General features: G+C 40.0%; 2 protein-coding genes across 2 annotated transcripts in view; one reads left to right on the top strand and one right to left on the bottom strand.

Annotated features, from left to right (window-relative positions):
- Nucleotides 1-25: 25 nt before the first annotated feature.
- On the bottom strand, nucleotides 26-6,330 carry TM2D2 (TM2 domain containing 2). The gene is made up of 4 exons (XM_039242560.1): nucleotides 6,026-6,330; nucleotides 5,139-5,226; nucleotides 3,404-3,519; nucleotides 26-1,987 (listed from the first exon to the last, which is right to left on the bottom strand). The coding sequence occupies exons 1-4, from the start codon at nucleotides 6,250-6,252 to the stop codon at nucleotides 1,774-1,776; spliced, it is 645 nt and encodes a 214-aa protein (XP_039098491.1). The 5' UTR covers nucleotides 6,253-6,330; the 3' UTR covers nucleotides 26-1,773.
- A 337-nt stretch (nucleotides 6,331-6,667) lies between these two features.
- Nucleotides 6,668-17,931, top strand: part of ADAM9 (ADAM metallopeptidase domain 9) — a 141,470-nt gene continuing 130,206 nt past the window's right edge. Inside the window, 2 exon segments of the mRNA XM_039242586.1 lie at nucleotides 6,668-6,958; nucleotides 16,657-16,754. Coding sequence (XP_039098517.1) covers nucleotides 6,862-6,958; nucleotides 16,657-16,754 — 195 coding nt within the window. The 5' untranslated portion in view covers nucleotides 6,668-6,861.

Here is a 17,931-nt window from a genome sequence, read left to right as displayed (position 1 = left end):
ATGGGGGTTTGTGAATATCCTGAGATTTTTTTTTTTTTAAGTGTGAGATGGGGCAGGAACAGTGGCTTAGAGTCGTATCTTATTTTTGGTAACATTTTAATTTTAGTTTGCAGATTTCTCTTAGAAGTTAGAGTTTTTGTTTGTTTTAAATATTGTGTCTCCTTAAATTCTATGCAGAATTTTATGTTTATGTGCTTTTTTCCTGGGGAGGGGGTCTAGTTTCTTCATGACCTACAACATTTAAAAAATACTGTATACTTATAGTACAGAGATTACGAATAAGAATCTACCAATTATTACTATTATAGACAAGGTTAAGGTCAAAGTGGTACAGAACTTTCAAGACAGAATCATCTGTTTTAAGTTTTCACAGTTGCCACCATTTAATAGAAGTACAGTGAACATATTAATCAGGGATAATACATCTGAAACTTTTGGAAAAGCTGATTCATAATGATAGAACATATCTAGAGTTATTTTAACCGTGCTTCTTGGTCTTTAAGTCAACTAATAGGAGACTAGACTTTTGAGTACTCTATCTTGAATTGTTTCTGGAATTTATCCTGAATATCAGGCTCTTAGTTTTACTTGTCCACAAAGTCCTCCTTTTACTTTATAGTTAACAGTTCAACTTACATTGCAAAGGATGGGAACTAAGCTTTTAAAACCACTCATAATTCAGAACATTTTCTTTTATTCCCAGTGATTTGGGAATGCAAAAGCTTGGCTGTCCCTACTGACTACTGTAGCCCACACTGAGAGCTTCTGGAATCACTTCTTTTGACAGAATGTGTTCAGTTTCTCTTTGTTCGCATAAGTCACATCCTAACTCCACCCGATACTCAGTAATTCTGTCCTTTAAGTAGGAATCTGTTTTTCTTTCCAAAGGATCTGTTTTTCTTTCATCTTATCTTACATAATTGTGAAGAATAGTTTTACAGTTAGGTGTATGAATTTTTTTTTTTTTTTTTTTTTTTTTTTTTTTACCAACTTACAACATAGGCTCTCTAAACCAGTAAATAACTAATTTTTGGATAGGATAGCCAGGAGGATAGCTTAACCCAGGCATGACTGATATTGTTGGGCTTCCAAAATATAATTGAAATGGAGACATTATTATACTGTATATACTGCCTCCGGAGCATAATAATGGTATAACAGTAGGATTTATTTTAATAAAGTGGTTCATTTCAAATGCGTAGCTTTTAGCAAAACAAATAGAATTTTGAGTCTCACTCTACCTACTGAAAGTACCAAACAGCATTCTAGGTTGGTAAAATTTATTCTGCCATTTAAATTCAGAAAGTCAGAATTTCAGTGTGTATTAAATCCATGGCCGTTTTACTTCTGCTGAAGATTTTCACTGGTTCAGCTTCAGATCGCCTCTGCATGAAGATTCGGGGTCACAAAGGCACAAGGTTCACTTGCTCATCTTGTTGGGTCCACTTGCTCCAAAGTATTGAAGATACAGCAATGTACAGAAATAAAGAGTATGGAAACCCCTCGGCAGCCTATAAGTTAGTCACTATCCTTTATATATTTTGTACATGAGGAAAGGTACACACTTGATTCCCAAACACTGTTGGCTTGTCATTTCTAGTCTGCAAGGTAAAATTTGGGTTGAAAACCCAGGGTCCAAAAAAACCTTCCTCCTGAACCCATTTCCCTCCAAAGAGGGAAACTAATGGCCAGGTCTGGCATCAAGGAAGAGTTTTGGGCCCGTAGAGATGAATTCAGAAGACATGCCTCTCTGGGCCATGACAGTTGCTCTTCTTAGTAAACAGTGCACCAATTGCTGCCATCACTTGGCATCAGCCCTCCAGTAATAAGCAAAATAAGGTCAACAAACCACCAAATCCCAAGTCCCCCAAGTGTCAACAGCTTCCCTACTGCTGTGCCAGTGTGTCCCAGACAGAAACGATCCACTCCAAAACATCCCAGGAAGAAAGAGTACAGTAAAGTGGTTATGAAGTAGTGTCCGGTATATCTAGACAGAAGGAATGAAAAGGAAGATGTTTACCATGTGAAAATAAAAACACTTAATGATGAATGAACATATGTGAAGAGATAGTGCAGCAATTCCTCTGTGGCCTCTGATTTACCCCCAAAAGAAAATCTCTGGTTGGTCTAGGGTCTTAAAAGAGCACTACCCAGGACCTAAAGGAACAAATACATATTTGGATTGGACAAGAAAGAGTCAAGCAAATTTGCTCTGTACACATCCTGGTAGGAGTCTGGGCCTGCATCCCTCCCTGACACAGACAGGCTTCTGAGGCCGCATTTTTGAATACATTTCTTTAAGGAAGTGCTGTCATCTTTCCTCAGGTGAACACTGATCTCTGATCTCCATATACCCTTCTGCTGTTTTGTGGCAACTAAAAATGAAGTTTCTTCAATAAGGACTTAGGTCTTACATACTGTGATGGCACTCAATTGCAGTTACCCTAATATCACTAAACATCATAGACTCTCCATTAGCAAATGATGTATGTTCTATGCCTTCAAGCCAAATGTACAGAAATGACCCTAATTCTTTAAGATAAACTTATTTTCAAGGAGCTAGGCCCACATTTTTCATAATAAAACCTTTACTCCTGAAATATAAGGTTTTTTCCACAGGATTTATGCCTACCATAGGAATTTTGGAGCTAGATCATCTGGTCCATCTCCTTTATTCTGTAGGTGAGGGATATAATCTCTAGCCATCCAAAGGCATTTAGCTAGTTGATAAAAGAGACATTTAGAATGTATGGCATCTAGTCTCATAAGTCCAAGGTCTTCTTTGTTTATAACCACATCGCCCAGTCCATGGATTATGCACAGTAGTAATCATGTTGCCCCTTTAACACTTTATAAAAAAAAATGTTTTATTAACAAAAATTTTTTTAAATGTTTTATTTATTTCTGAGAGAGAGAGAGAGAGACAGTATGAACAGGGGAGGGTCAGAGAGAGAGGGAGATACAGAATCTGAAGCAGGCTCCAGGCTCTGAGCTAGCTGTCAGCACAGAGCTTGATGCGGGTCTCGAACCCACAAACTGTGAGATCATGACCTGAGCCGAAGTCGGACGCTTAACCGACTGAGCCACCCAGGCGCCCCTGTTTTATTTATTTTTGAGAGAGAGAGAGAGAGAGAGAGAGAGAGTAGGGGAGGGGCAGAAAGAGAGGGAGACACAGAATCTAAAGCAGGCTCCAGGCTCCGAGCTGTCAGCACAGAGCCTGACACGGGGCTCAAACTCACAAACTGTGAGAGCGTGACCCAAGCCAAAGTCAGACGCTTAACTGACTGAGCCATCCAGGCGCCCCATTTAACACTTAAAATAAAAGAAAAAGTGACATCAAGAGATGACAAGGAAAACAGCTGTACCTCTAAGTACCAACCAAACCCTTCAAAGTAACACTTACTTTATACAAGGTTTATTCTCTCGTAGGAAAGTCCTAGGACTGGCACACTCAATCCCATCTAGGGCCCGGCACTGGACTGAAGTGTGTTCCACATCACTATAGGCCTGACCACCGAACTGTGGCGTAACAACCAAAACAAAAAAAACAATCCAAACTCACCAAAGCAAGTAACACAAAATATATCTTTATATTCATTAATAAGAGGTGACTCAGGACAAAAATTATACTAACAAAGTTGGGGTAAAGCTGTGTTCAAGAGCAAGGAACTTAGTGATTCAAGTGATTTTAAACTATTCCATCCTAACTGTGCATTGTTTTAAATAAACTTTTTTTTTCTTGTGACTGGCTTCTTTAATAATGTGTAAAAATCTTTACAATCAGTTTCATTATATGCCATTTAGAATAGATGGACACAATGCTTTAAGTATCCTATATTTACAGGAAAAAGAACATATTCCAGAGCATTTGGGAATGGGTATTTAAAAAGTCAGTTGTAGAGGTCTGCTTTATATATTTATAAATGAACATAATTAGGGAAGAACTCAGAATATCATCTGACTCAGAATTCTGTTTAAGTCATGAATGTGTGATTATCAAATATCTACAGTACATTTTTGTATAAATTTAAATTACAGCAAAAAAATTTCAGAACAGGACCTATCATTTATATGACTGATTTCTAGCAGAGAAAGCACAGCTGTACATTCTCCACTGACACCTTATTAAGTACTTCACTAGTATTTTCATTGGAGCATCCTCAAAGGGAAGGGAGTTGGAAATCATACCTCTCCTGGGATTCAGTGCCTGAGGACTGAGAAAGTCCTCTAGGACTTCTGGGGAAAGGAGCAGTTTGAGTGCTTTGACAGGATCAACCCAGTTTTTAATTAAAACGGGCAAAAGTAAGTGATCTCTTTATAATGCTAACTCAAACCTTCATTGATAATTATCAATAAAACAAAATCTCATTGTATTGAAAACATTTCTTTACACATGATTGCAGTAAGAGTTGGCTTTTTGGTCTTACTACTTTTAGGTTTATTTCTCTGTCTCTGATTTAGTATAAAAAATGTTTTCCCATAACTCTCCTATACCTGATTGAATCTTGACCTGCATTATGCAACATAATATGAGGAGGAGGTACATGAACCTGACTGGTTTTGGGGAGACTAACTGGGATTATTAATGGAACTGAATGGCTTCCTTCCATCCCAAGAGACCACTGTTACCAAAGGCCTCTCCTAGAATACTATCACCTCCTACAGAGGCATATACTGATAGACTCCCATCTATTTCCTAAGGAAACAGGAAATAGAGGGCAACTGCTTACCTGGTAAAAAAGAGCTCTGCCCCAAATGCATGTGTAACAAAGATACACCTCAATCCATTATTGGTTTTAGAAAATGCATAAAGCTTTCTTTTGCTCTTTCAGGAAAGTGCACACTTGAAAGATAGGAGGTGACATAATAGCTTTCTATCAGTCAATCTCATAGGCCCAAAGAAACCAAAGACAGGTTAGTGTGTGCACCTGGGTAGTTGGAGCACAGACACTGCTTCTTCCCGAGGAAATGTCTTGTTCAGTTACTGACACTGGCCATGCTGGAAATTTTCAGTAAGTCATTCTAATGAAGTCTACAAAAAGGTAACTTCACATCCCTTACACTTTTATTGTAACAGCATTTAGCCAGGACTATTTCTTTGTGGAAGAGTTTGCTTATAAAACAAAATAAAAACCCACCTTGAGACAACCATAACCGAGTTCCTGGGATGCAGTTGCATTTCCAACATGATCCACTGGGTCGTCACATTCTATAAATTCATCAGGTCTGTAAATCATCAGTAAGATCATGATCACCACCTCATATGGGTTTTGCAAATGGCTGTTTATGTATGTATAAACAAAACAAGAAAGAGACATTGCTTCAAGCTTTCTAGGGCTTAATTTCATTGTGTTTCCAAGACACGAGATTCTGTCAGACTGAAGAACATCAGGTCAAACAGCCATCCAAATGATCCTTTAAATGGGGAAGGGGAGTGTTTCTGGTTTATTTCTACATGGATTCTACTTCTCCCGTGGCTTCCTCTTCCCCAGGCAAAGAGCCACAAGGCCATGGGAGCAAAATTGAAGCCAAATGATTCCCAGTTCTCTTTTGCATTGCCCAAACGCCTATTCTTATGGACTAAAAAGAGATGTTAAAAATGACTTGGCTCTGCAACAGGATATTGCTTTTTTTTTTTTTTTTTTTTTTAAAGTGCCTTGTAGGCAGGGATACATTTGTGCCTCAGTACCAGCACCTACGACGGATTCTCCTTCGGTTAAAGGGAGCAGGATAGAGAAGGCACAACCTCGTACCCTTCTTCAGGAGGCTATATGATGTCACTCCTCCCTACCTCTCCTCTTTCGGGATCCCAAAGGATCTGCCACCGACACACAAGGTTTTCCCCTGCACAGGTGACAGGAGTGAAAAAACCTGTCATGATATTTACCTCCCGCGTGTTGACTATCAGCTCCTCAGGTGGAGAGGGTCTGAAAAAAAAAAAAAAGCAGCCTCCCTTCCCCCGACCCCAACACCCATATATCCCTGGCCCCATCTCCATCTCCACCTCGACGACTGGGTAGCTTACAGGTAAGAGCAAAGGATGACTGGAGACTGGGTGTCGCCATATTCCCAGCTCGGAGCGCCAGCGGAGCCCTCTGGGTGGGCGGCGCCAGCGGATGTGAGCTCCGGCTCGGCGGTTGCGTTGTGTGAGTGGCTCCGAGAGACACAGTGAAGCAGAAGTAGATTCCCCAGCAGTAAAGCCGCCTGGCCGCACAGAAGTAAGTAACTCACCGGGCAACCACCCAGCACCATCTTCCCAGGCCCAGTAGCAGAGACCCGACCTCAATCACAAAGCCCGGCGGGCCGAGAGGACCCAAGGAAGTCCTCCCAGGTCAGGCCTCTCCGCGCGCAGCCCCACCCCTCGCCACCTAACAGCCAATGAGCGTGCCCCGCCCAATGTCCGCAAACCAATCAGAAAAGACTGCGCAGCGGGCGGGGCTGCCCTTCCCTCCGGCTCCTCAATTCCGCTTCTGGGTCTTGCGCTCCACCTCCGAGTACTTCCTCCAATTAGATCCTTTTACGCCCAAAGTAGGCGGGCCTGGGAGCAGAGGGGACGGGACGTAAGTGTAGTGGGCGGGGCAGTGAGTCTGAATGGGCGGGGCAGGCTAGTGAGGGTTTTAGCGGCTGGGACAGAAATCCCCTTCTCCCGCCGGCGACTGGATTTTTCTTTACGTCAGCGTAGCGAGCGCGATGCCGGGAGCGAGCTCGGACTGGAGCCAAGTTGCGTCAGTCCCGAGCGCGTGCTCGTCCCAGGCGCGCGCATCTCGGCCAGCTCTGGGGCCCCGTCTGGGTTGGGAAATGATGGAGCAAGCTGAGGCAGAAGCGACCGAGTGTTGAGTGGAACCTGCGGAATCTGCCGCGATGGGATCGGGCGCGGGCTCGCCCTTTGGGGTCCTCCGCTTCCAGTGGCTGCTGTTGCTTGGCTTGGTGGGCCCAGTCCTCGGTGGGGCTCGGCCAGGTGGGTGTCCGCCCCCCAGGGACCTCTGAGATTTCTGTTTCTAGGGCTGGGACGCTCGGAGTTACCCTGTGGTGTCTGGGAGCGGAGGGGCCTGGCTGGGGACGGGACCTGGGGTCGGGAGGCGGAGCCACTCCAGCTGTGTGGACAGTGCTCAGACCCGAGGCTCCGGGTCTGGCGCCCCGAACCCTTCTTGTCAGTGTTGTGCCTGATTCCTGTTCCTCCGTCTCCTGCTTGGCGGAGCCTTTTGCATTGCGCCCCACCCCCATCTCGTCATAACTGGGTCCCCCAGACTCTCTTGAGACTTCTCTGGGATCTACTCTGACCCCAGGGAGTCGGCTGAAAGCTTTGGAGTCTGAGTGCGCGCCGTGGGTGTGTTCTTGTTTAAACCGCTTTGAGAAATAGAGCTTCATTTTGCTTTTAGAGTTAATGTCACTTGGAAATAGACTGGGAGATGGAACTTTTGCTCCAGGTTATCATAATTTGAAATTTTGACATTCATTTTAATAGCGGAGTCCGCCCGTAGGTCCACAGAGCTAAATTTAGTGATGGAATAAAGGGGGGTTGCTCATTTGTCTTGGGCCATTTTGTTGCAGTAGCAAAGTACTTCTTTTCGGAAGCGAGGTGCTATGTTTGTAAAATGAAAGTCTTTTATCTGTGTTTTTACTGGGTTCGGAATGTCTTAAATCCGTAAGAATAATCCCTGCTCTGCTTAACTCACGGGATTACGGTAAGAAGAAAATCATTTGTATGAGATCGCTTTTGAATTGTGAAACTTCCCTTGACTGTGTAAGGTATTTATGTTGGAGATGCCCAGACATAGTGGAAACAAATTGCTAACACTCTAGCTTGTTTCTGGAAACAACTTCTTTGTTTATTTTGGCTCCTGCGTTAAATTATTGTTCACATGGCTATATTTTCTTTATTAGCCCTCAAGTATGGAGAATGAGGGTTTTTACTGACTCGTTGCCTTGAGAGTTGTGCAAAGGTGATGATAGAAGATATCATTGTAGGACTGCTGACCTTCAGGAAATTAATTAAAATTTTTTCTTACCCTTGCTTTCTTTTTCAATTAAGTAAATTTGCCCCATTGTTGGAATTTTGAAGCTCCAACTACTAAAAGTTTATTGAATGGGAAGACACCATATTTGATGTCTTTTTTGGCGAAGACTGTTTTTGTTGTGCTTTTTTTTAGATGGTTAACATTTATCAGTAAGTAAGGTGAAGTATATTATACATCTGGGGTTTGAGTAATCCATGATTCTCATTGTTTGCAAATATAAATAAGACTATATGTATTATATATGTATTATAAGACTATATGTATTATATGCTTATTTATTTTGAGAGAGAGATTGAGAGAGAGCACGCGCACGCACACCCCTGTGAGCAAAGGAGGGGCAAAGAGAGAGGGAGAGGGAATCCTAAGCAGGGTCTGTCAGCTGTCAATATGGAGCCCCCCCGGGACCTGCCGTAGCCGGCCTCTGACAGAGCCCAACTTGGGGCTGGATCCCATGAACTGTGAGATCATGACCAACTGCAGTCAAGAGCTGGATGCTTAACAAACGTAGCCACCCAGGTGCCCCAGTGTTAACGAATGTATTTTTGCACACCTGCATATAGATAAATGGAATATTCTTATGGCTTTACATCGTGGCCAGTCCTTCATTTAAGCATGGATATACTTTCAAAATTTAGTCAACATTTACTGAGCTCCTATAAATACCGTGCTAAATGCTTATGGAGGGACAAAAGGTGAGTAAATGTGCTAAGTCTTTCTGGGCGATGTATAAAACCGTGGGGGAGGCTTTATAGTGTAAGTGGTATTTGAACTCATGTACATCAGGGAATGTTCAAGTAAAAGGATATGAGTTCGTTGTAAGGGAAATTTTTTTTTACAAGAATATGGAAGGATGAAAGAACATGACTTGTTAGGGAATGGTGAGAGTGTCTGCAGGCAGTCTACATGAAAGGGAAGCTGAAAAGAAACTAAGATAGGTTGGTATCAGTTGGAGACACCCTTCTACTCATGCTAAGATGTTTGGACTTCACCAAGGAAGTTCTTTGGTCAAGAAGGGTTTCAAATATGGGTGTGACATAACTAGATTTGCCATTAAGATAACCGGCCAAGCAGTGGAGGACAGATTATAGGAGGGAGAGACTGGAGGCTGCTAGAGACCATTTGAGAGGCTTTTGTAATAGTGTGCAGTGAGTCAACTCATGTTTCCCTAGGGGAATGTTCTTCCAAAATCAGCTGACTAAATTTTTTGTAATACAGGATGTTTAAAACATGCACTGAAACATTTTCTGCTAATGAGGAAGAATTTGAGGAGTCAGTAAGTACAACCCACACATTAGTTACACTAGAAGCTAAGTAGGTTTGGTAGGATCATTTGTAACATGTCAATGAGGAAATGCAGTATAAATTCCAAAGGGCTGACACTTACAGTAAACTTAAAAAAAAAAAAAGTGAGGCTAACAAAGGTAACTTTGTACCATGGTGAAAAAATAACAAAGGGTGGGTGTGAAACCTTTTCCGATTTTCTCATTTAAAGTAGTAATTATGATGCAGACCTAGGTTTTTTTTTTTTTTTTTTTTTAAGACTAGCATTCTAAAGACGTGGAGTTTTTTTTTTTTTTTTAAATGTTTTATTTATTTCTAGGAGAGAGAGACGGCTTGAGCAGGGGAGGGTTAGAGAGAGAGGGAGTCACAGACTGAAACAGGCTCCAGGCTCTGAGCTGGCAGTCAGCACAGAGCCCGACGCGGGGCTGGAACCCACGAACCGCGAGATCATGACCTAAGCGAAAGTCGGACGCTTAACCGACTAAGCCACCCAGGCGCCCCTAAAGACGTGGAGTTTTAAAGCTTACTCATGGTGAATCACTATCAAACGAACTGTATAGTAAGAGCTTCAGTCCATACTAATTTTGTTTTTGGGTGCCAACAAATTATTTGAATTTGGTATCTTTGTGTTTTTGCTGTACTGGAAAATGCAGTCTTCTAAATTTAAAGATAGTTTGATTTTCCAACTTTAAGTAAAAAATAAAACACTTATAATTAAAATATATAGAAAACAAGTTGCCGGGTTCAAAATAGTTTTCAATTTATCTTACCAAAGTTGACTTTATATCTGCTTTTTGCTAAAAATCCTGGTTTATTAGAAAATTTCCCCAAATATGCAAGCTCTAAGTGGCTGAAAGCTTTTTCTTGGAATGTGCGCAAGCACTGATATATGACATAATGATAGCCTCATGATTTTTTTCCCCTTTGATACCTTGTACTCTGATATCTCAATCTTGGAGTTATGCCATCCTTAGAGTCAGTGCTATATGACCCTAGATAAATAAATTTATAATTTATTTATAAATCAATCAAATTGTACAGTCTTGTTTGTATATTGAGAGATCATTCTAGTCTCTTTTACATTTTGTGACATTGTTATTTTAGTCCAATCATTTTTCTGAAGTGATTACATGTGAGATGCTGCTTGAATCAGACCCTTTAAGAGTGATTTAGAAAACCTGAGAAGTTTCCTTCGTTTGGCCAGTTTTGAAATCTGCAGTTGTTTTCGTATTTGTTTATATTTATCTTAAGAATTAGAGTATTTTAGTTTATAACAAGTAAACATGATGCCACTGCCAGCTGCCATTTGTCATACTGTAGGACAGAATCTACTCCCAAATAAGGGAAATGCTTTTTTCCCTTTGACACATTTTTCTTTCAATGAGATTTTTACTCATTTTAGGAAGTTCCTCCCCCCTCCCCCTTCCTTTTAGCAGCTCCTTAAAACCCACGTGCAAGTAGACCCCTGGAGAGCCTGCTCCATTGGTTTCATTGACACATTAGAATCCTGTTGTGAATAGAAGCTCTGATCCCAGCTAACGGAGAGGGTGGGTAAGCAGTCTGCAGTAATGCCATTCAATGAACTGTAGCATTGCCGTTAAAATGACAAATGTATAGACCATGTGGATGTCTAGAAAATTTATATGAAAGATGTTAATCATAAAACTAAAGCATAATTCAGGTTGTACATAATAATTAACAATTAGGAAATCTATATATGTATAGTCATAAAGATAAAAAGTCTTTTACTCAGCCCTGTACCAGGGTAGGAAACACATGATCAATGAGATATGTCGTCCTTACAAGATATATCATCCTTTGTCTCAGGAAACTTAAATTCCTTGCTAGAGGAACTTAAGTTCTTTTTTTAAAAAAATTTTTTTTTAATGTTTTATTTATTTCTAGGAGAGAGAGAGAGAGACAGCTCTCTCTGAGCTGGGGAGGGTCAGAGAGAGAGGGAGTCACAGACTGAAACAGGCTCCAGGCTCTGAGCTGGCAGTCAGCACAGAGCCCGACGCGGGGCTGGAACCCACGAACCGCGAGATCATGACCTAAGCGAAAGTCGGACGCTTAACCGACTAAGCCACCCAGGCGCCCCGGAACTTAAGTTCTTGAGGGCATTAAATCTTACAAGTGGTTGGTGGTTTTTAAGTTTAATTAATTTATTTTGAGAGAGATTGAGAGCAAGCGGGCAGGAGGGTCGGAGAGAGAGGGGGAGACAGAGAATTCCAAGCAGGCTCTGCACGGTCAGCACAGAGCTTAGTGCAGGGCTCGAACTCACAAACCATGAGATCATGAGCCAAAACCAAGAGTCAGACATTTGACTCAGCCACCCAGGCACCCCTGTTTCTTTTTAAATGTGAAAATGGGTAAATGTCAAAAGAAATTACAACACTCAAAAAATGTGAAAAGGGAGTACATAGCAGTGGAAATTATAATTTTTAAAATATAGTTATATATATATGGGTTTGACCTTTTGCATGGGATGGAAATATGTGGCTCAAAATAACAGATTTTTATGGATCTAATTACAGTATTTTCTCTTCAAGAAATAATTGGGGCAACAGAATTGTTTTATTTGTGCTGTATGTGGCACTCAGATTTATCTTCTATAGTGAAAGTACTTAAAGGTGGCTGTTTGTTTATATAATAGGCAGGAAGGAAAGGAGAAAAGTCCATGTCTCAGAGTTCACATTTGTTTGCTTTGCAATTAAGTAGAATTCTTTTAACTTGTTGCCCTCTACTACAGTTACTATTATGAAACATAGACTTTTTCCAAATCAGAATTTATAAAAAGATCTAAGGAGTTAGAGGAAGAAAGAAGTGCAACTAACACCCTTTCTTTTCTTTCACTATGTTTAAGTCTTTTTAGGTTTCATGTTTCAGTTCTTATTTTTGTCTCCAGCCCATGTTTCCCAGTAATGTGTTTTTTGACAGTGTGCTTATTGGTCAAATTCTAAAATAACAAATTTGTATTCTCTGTCTAGTTGATTGTGTTAAGATTTTTATTTTCATTGTGAACTATATCTTTATACCAGTAGTTTTCAACTGGGGGCAGTTTTGCCCACAGAAAGCATCTGGGGGATATTTTTAGTTGTCACACTGGTGATTCTTCTGGCATCTAGTGGTAGAGGCCATGAATGCTACTAAACATCCTACATTGCACAAGGCAGCCCCCCCACAGCAATGAATTTTCTGGCCCCAAATGTCAGCAGTGCTGAGGTTGAAGCCTTATACAAATAATGTGCATGCACTTACTTTATAGTAACATGGGGAACATATTATTTTGGTTCCCACGAGAAGGTTGCCACTATTTGGAATTTAAAAAAAAGAATTTGGGGAAAAATGTGCATCTCTTATGATGTTCTGGAACTCCTTATAGCACTCAGAAAGATCCTTGGATTTTAAAAGCAAGAAGTCAGTATTGGAATAATGGTTCTACATACAGAAGTTAGTTTTGGTTGCTGTAGTTTTGAAAGTCTTATTAAAAATAAATGATTAATTGTGGTGCTGGTTTTTCTTTTTTTCCTGTCAAGAATTATATTTTAAAATGAAAAGGACAGAAAGAATGTTGTATCTTACTTTCCTATACTAGATTGTTATTCTTTGCTAACAGTCTTGGTAAAAGATCATAGTTTCAGACCTGGCCTGAAGCTAGCTGTAAGACATTATAAAGTCATTTAACCTGTTTCAGATTGAAAGCTCTTTAAATTATCTGCCTGACCATATGTAGTTCTCTTTTCTGAGACATTTCTTTTTCTCTGTTATGTTTCTTCTGAGTTGTGATGAAAAAACTTCAGTTGCGTATTGTTTAGCATCTGGTTTAACAGTTGCCTGAGCCTATTAACAGATGTATTCTTGCCTGTAACAATTTACTTTCAAAACTTTTTATTTTGAAATCATTCTAGAGTCAGAGGAAGTTGCAAATAAATGTACACAATGATTTACTTTTTGTCACACAGGGCTTCTAATCTATTTACCTCACTAAAATAATTTTATTCCTGCCAACTATTTGCACCACTGAGCAAGAACAGGCACTTGCAGAAAAACTCAGAACCTTCTCAGAGCACCAATGGCAATAACCCATTTCTCTAGTCCAGCTTGCAGGTGGCTGCATGTGACCAGGAAGTCCGAAGCCACAAGTTTGAAACAAGCTCCCGGACCCAATTTACAACCTGTGCGCTCCTACAGACCAGACCAGACCAGTTAGAGCCAAGTGGACCCAGCTCTTACCTGTCACTGATTTTTCTCCTCAGTATAATGCTAAAAATTTAACTTAACATGCAAATGAAACATACCATGTATGAAGTATTGTCTGTCAACTGTGCCTGTGGGCCCTACTTCCTTTATTTTCCCGCCTCTGCATGCTAGGATGTTGCCTCTTTCCTTCCTCAGCCCCTTTAAAAACTTTCCCTGGACATAGTTCAGGGAGCCTTGTGTTCTCTGCCTTTTGCTTCAGCAGAAGCCCCTGATAAGAGCCTTGCTTGAAACTCCTGTTTGGCCTCTTGTCAATTTCTTCCTCCTCCTTCTTCTTCTTCTTCGTCGTCGTCGTCGTCGTCGTCGTCGTCGTCATCATCTTCTTCTTCTTCTTCCTCTTCCTCTTCCTTTTCCTCTTCCTCCTCCTCCTCCTCCTCCTCTTCTTCTTCTTCTTCTTCTTCTTCTTCTTCTTTTTCTTCTTCTTCTTCTTCATTTATTTATTTATTTTAAGAGAGAGTGAGAGGGGCAGAGAGAGAAGGAGAGAGAGAATCACAAGTAGGCTTCATGCTGTCAGCACAGAGCCCGATGTGGGGCTCTATCCCATGAACTGTGAGATCATGACCTGAGCTGAAACCAAGAGTCAGATGCTTGACTGAACCACCAAAGCGTCCCCCCCTGCCCCCACCTCTTGTCAATTTTTGTTGAAACTGAGAGTACAGCGTCTGGTTCTGTTAACACCACCACTTTTAGAGTGACTGTCCTAGTAGTTGATAGATTAACAGGATCCAGAGTGAAATTATAAGGATAATATTGAAACTTGTATTTTTAGGAATTAAAAAAAAAGTCATTGAAAGGTTTATTCTGAATGAGGAAATAGTCCTGTACCTCAGTTAATGTGGAATTAAGGATGTTTCTATCTAGTGATTTGAAGCCTGCATCTATTAAGGCCATTGATTTCTTTTGTCATGGTTCCTGATTAATAACTCCAAATATCTGAATGACATTTTATCACAGTATGTTATAAATATGCCTTGGATAAGCCCATGGTTGCTTTTGTGAGTATTGGAGTCCATTTCTGGTACTTTTATGTAATGGTTTGAATCCACATTTAGTTACTATAGTATGCCATCTTATAAAAACATAAGGTATTTAAAGATGGGTAAAGAGTTTGAAAACTGTTAGTATGATATGTATTGTATTGGATAGAGTGCAACTTGCTTTCCTGTTCTATCTTTTAAAATCTCAAACTAGACAAGGTTATAGGCATTTTTATTTACAGTGTTATCTCAGTGAAAGCTGTAAATACTTCATTTCCATCTGTATTTGAGAAATATGAGGGACATAAGCAGTTAATGAGTGAATGAACACACAGGTTGTATCTCAAGGAAAGAGTGGGAGTAGGGAGACCAGGTAAGAAGGAATTGTAGTCTTCTAAAGTGTGGGGTTGGAAAGGCTGATGGAAAGGAAGGAGCTTTGGGAGATGGCTAGATAATCAGTACTTCAAATAGGTTATGCTTTTTTGTGGAAAAAGCACTCTTTTTTTCTCCTTATAATTTCAAAAGTAATACAGGGGTTATGGACTACTCATTGTAAAAACAATTCACACAATACAGACGTAGAGTACTGCAGTAGATAAAGCTGCAAGTCCTTATCTCAATGTTCGGTTCTATTCCATTGTGATAAATCATTTCAACAAGTTTGGTACATTTACTTATGATATTTACATGTTTACTTATGACATTTTGTAGTGTATATGATCTGATGTAATATTTCACAAGTGTTATAATGCAGAGTTTATTGAAGTGGAAAGTAAACGTCTTTCCCTTCATCCCACTTCCTGTAGGTAACTACTTTAAAGAATAATTGTTGGGACACCTGGGTGGTTCAGTCTGTTGGGCGTCCGACTTCGGCTCAGGTCAGGATCTCACAGTTCGTGGGTTTGAGCCCCGCATCGGGCTCTGTGCTGACAGCTAGCTCAGAGCCTGGAGCCTGTTTCAGATTCTGTATCTTCCTCTCTCTCAGACCCTCCCCTGCTCACGCTGTCTCTCTCTCTCTCTCTCTCTCTGAAATTAAAAAAAAACTTGAAAACATAAAAGAATAATTGTTTTATTCTAGAGAATTTTACACACACATGATGGTAGAATAATGAATGAACTCACATGTACCCATTACCCAACTTCAATATAATTTCATATGTATCTCCTATCTCTAGCACATACTGGATTATTTTGGTGCAAATCCTAGACATACAGTTTTGTCTGTGAATATTCTGAATGAATCTCTAAGACATAAGGACTTTAAAAAGAAAGTCTTCTCCACAATATGGTTATCACACATACAAAAAATTAAGTTTTTCAAGATCATCAAATATCTGTGCAGTGTTAAAATTTCCCTGAGTCAAAATTTGTTTTTTTTCCATTGATTTGTTGAATTAGGATCTAATAAACCATACATTTAGAAGGCTCTTTAAATTATAGAAATCCTTTCTTCCTCCCTCCTGTGCAGTAAACTGAACAGGATTGGAATTGGGAGTAAGGCTGCACAATGGTTTTGAGTTCTTCACTGTTAATAAATTGTATCAGAAGTTTTAGTTTTTAGGACAGATTAATGGCAGCAATTTCATTTGAGATAATTGCTATATTGTGAAGTGTGTATTTATTAGAGTTAATCCATCAGACATTGAAAACAACTTTTCCCTCTAATTGTCCTTGTCTGTTTCATAGGTATTTCAGTACCATCTGGGGATTTCATTAGTGTTGGATGAGGGTGGAAAATGGGAGATGAGTGAATGCTGCTAGGCTCCAGATGCCTTCCCTCTATTTCTCCACCAAAGCACTTTCTTTTCTTGCATCTATACCTTAAGATATCTTTTAAGAAAAAGAGTTAAGGTTGATAGCAAAAAATTGTTTGAAAACGATTGCTGTGTATACCCTGTGAAGACTGACATCCTTTTTTAGGAAATATATTTTTCCCCTTTATACGTATCAGGTATATTGCTGTTTTTTTGTGCAAAATTTTATGTGTACACACATATGTATGTGAAAGTCACCCGATTTTTCTGTGGTTTGGACACTCAGCTTTTGATTTCCCTTGCATTTTGGTACCGTTTAATTTTTCAGGTTCATTTGTTATGTAATATTTGTTTTTCCCTTTTCTGTAGGTTTTCAACAGACCTCACATCTCTCTTCTTATGAAATTATAACTCCTTGGAGATTAACTAGAGAACGAAGAGAAGCCCCTAGGCCCTTTTCAAAACAGGCAAGTTATCTCTTAAGATATATGTATGCATTTAAATTTTACTTTCTTTTTTTTTTTTTTTTTTTTTAAGATAGATGTATTATTTTCAGCAGGGATTGGTTCAGTGAGTAGTGTTGGATGTGATTAGGGCACCACCATACATATGGCACTGATATACGTTGGCCATTACTCTAGTTAAAGTGCTATATTGATCCTTAGTAGTTTTTTTTTTTTTTTTGAAGACAAATGGTCAACTTGAAACATAACAATTAAACAGTCAGTTAAATAAAATTCTATGACTGGTATAGGATGCTGATTATATAGATTTTTAAAAATGTTTTTTAATTTATTTTTTAAATTTAATTTATTTAGTTTTTAATGTTTTCTTTTTAAAATTTCGGAGAGAGAGAGAGGAAGAGAGAGCGAGCGAGCAGGGGAGGATCAGGGAGAGAAGGAGATACAGAATCTGAAGCAGGCTCCAGGCTGTGAGCCAGCTGTCAGCACAGAGCTTGACGCGGTGCTCAAACCCACAAACCGTGAGATCATGACCTGAGCCAAAGCACCAGATGCTTAACCTACTGAGCCACCCAGGCACCCCTAATTTATTTTTGGGACAGAGTGTGTGAGCGGGGCGGGGCAAAGAGAGAGAGGGCCAGAGGATCCCAAGTGGGTTCTGTGCTGACAGCATGGGACTCAAACTCATGAACTGAGATCATGACCTGAGCTGAAGTTAGATGCTCAACTGACTGAGCCACCCAGGTGCCCCTGATTATATATATTTCTAACTCTTTTCTCACTGGTGGTCTCAGTGGTCTTTTCATAATAATAAGAATGAACCGCTCTTAGTTTGTGATAGGAAGAATACTTTGTATTGTATCTTCATGGACTCTGGAGAATAGTAGTATATTACACATATATATTTCATATATGGGAATGTTTACTAAAAAGTGAGTTTTATCTCCGTATCAGAAGAAACATTACTGTGCTATGCATGCTGTAACCCAATGCACAAAAATTATTATTTTTTATTTTTTTATTAAAAAATATTTTTTAATGTTTATGTTAGAGAGAGACAGAATGCGAGCAGGGGAGGGACAGAAAGAGAAGGAGACACAGAATCTGAAGCATGCTCCAGGCTCTGAGCTGTCAGCACAGAGCCTGACATGGGGCTCGAACTCATGGACTGCGAGATCATGAC

The sequence above is a fragment of the Hyaena hyaena genome, unplaced genomic scaffold (genome assembly GCF_003009895.1).
Source record: "Hyaena hyaena isolate Hyena2069 unplaced genomic scaffold, ASM300989v1 scaffold_215, whole genome shotgun sequence".
Classification (NCBI taxonomy): Eukaryota; Metazoa; Chordata; class Mammalia; order Carnivora; family Hyaenidae; genus Hyaena; species Hyaena hyaena.
Note: the sequence above shows the minus strand (reverse complement) of the source record. Positions and strands in the feature narration are given on the sequence as shown.

What these genes read in the sequence shown, in the direction of transcription:
- TM2D2 (XM_039242560.1), bottom strand. Translation starts at nt 6,252, where the DNA reads ATGGTGCTGGGTGGTTGCCCGGTGAGTTACTTACTTCTGTGCGGCCAG. An exon ending in GTCATCCTTTGCTCTTACCT is followed by an intron (nt 5,227 to 6,025) that starts GTAAGCTACCCA and finishes GATGATTTACAG; the next exon opens with ACCTGATGAATTTATAGAAT. An exon ending in TCGGTTATGGTTGTCTCAAG is followed by an intron (nt 3,520 to 5,138) that starts GTGGGTTTTTAT and finishes GTTACGCCACAG; the next exon opens with TTCGGTGGTCAGGCCTATAG.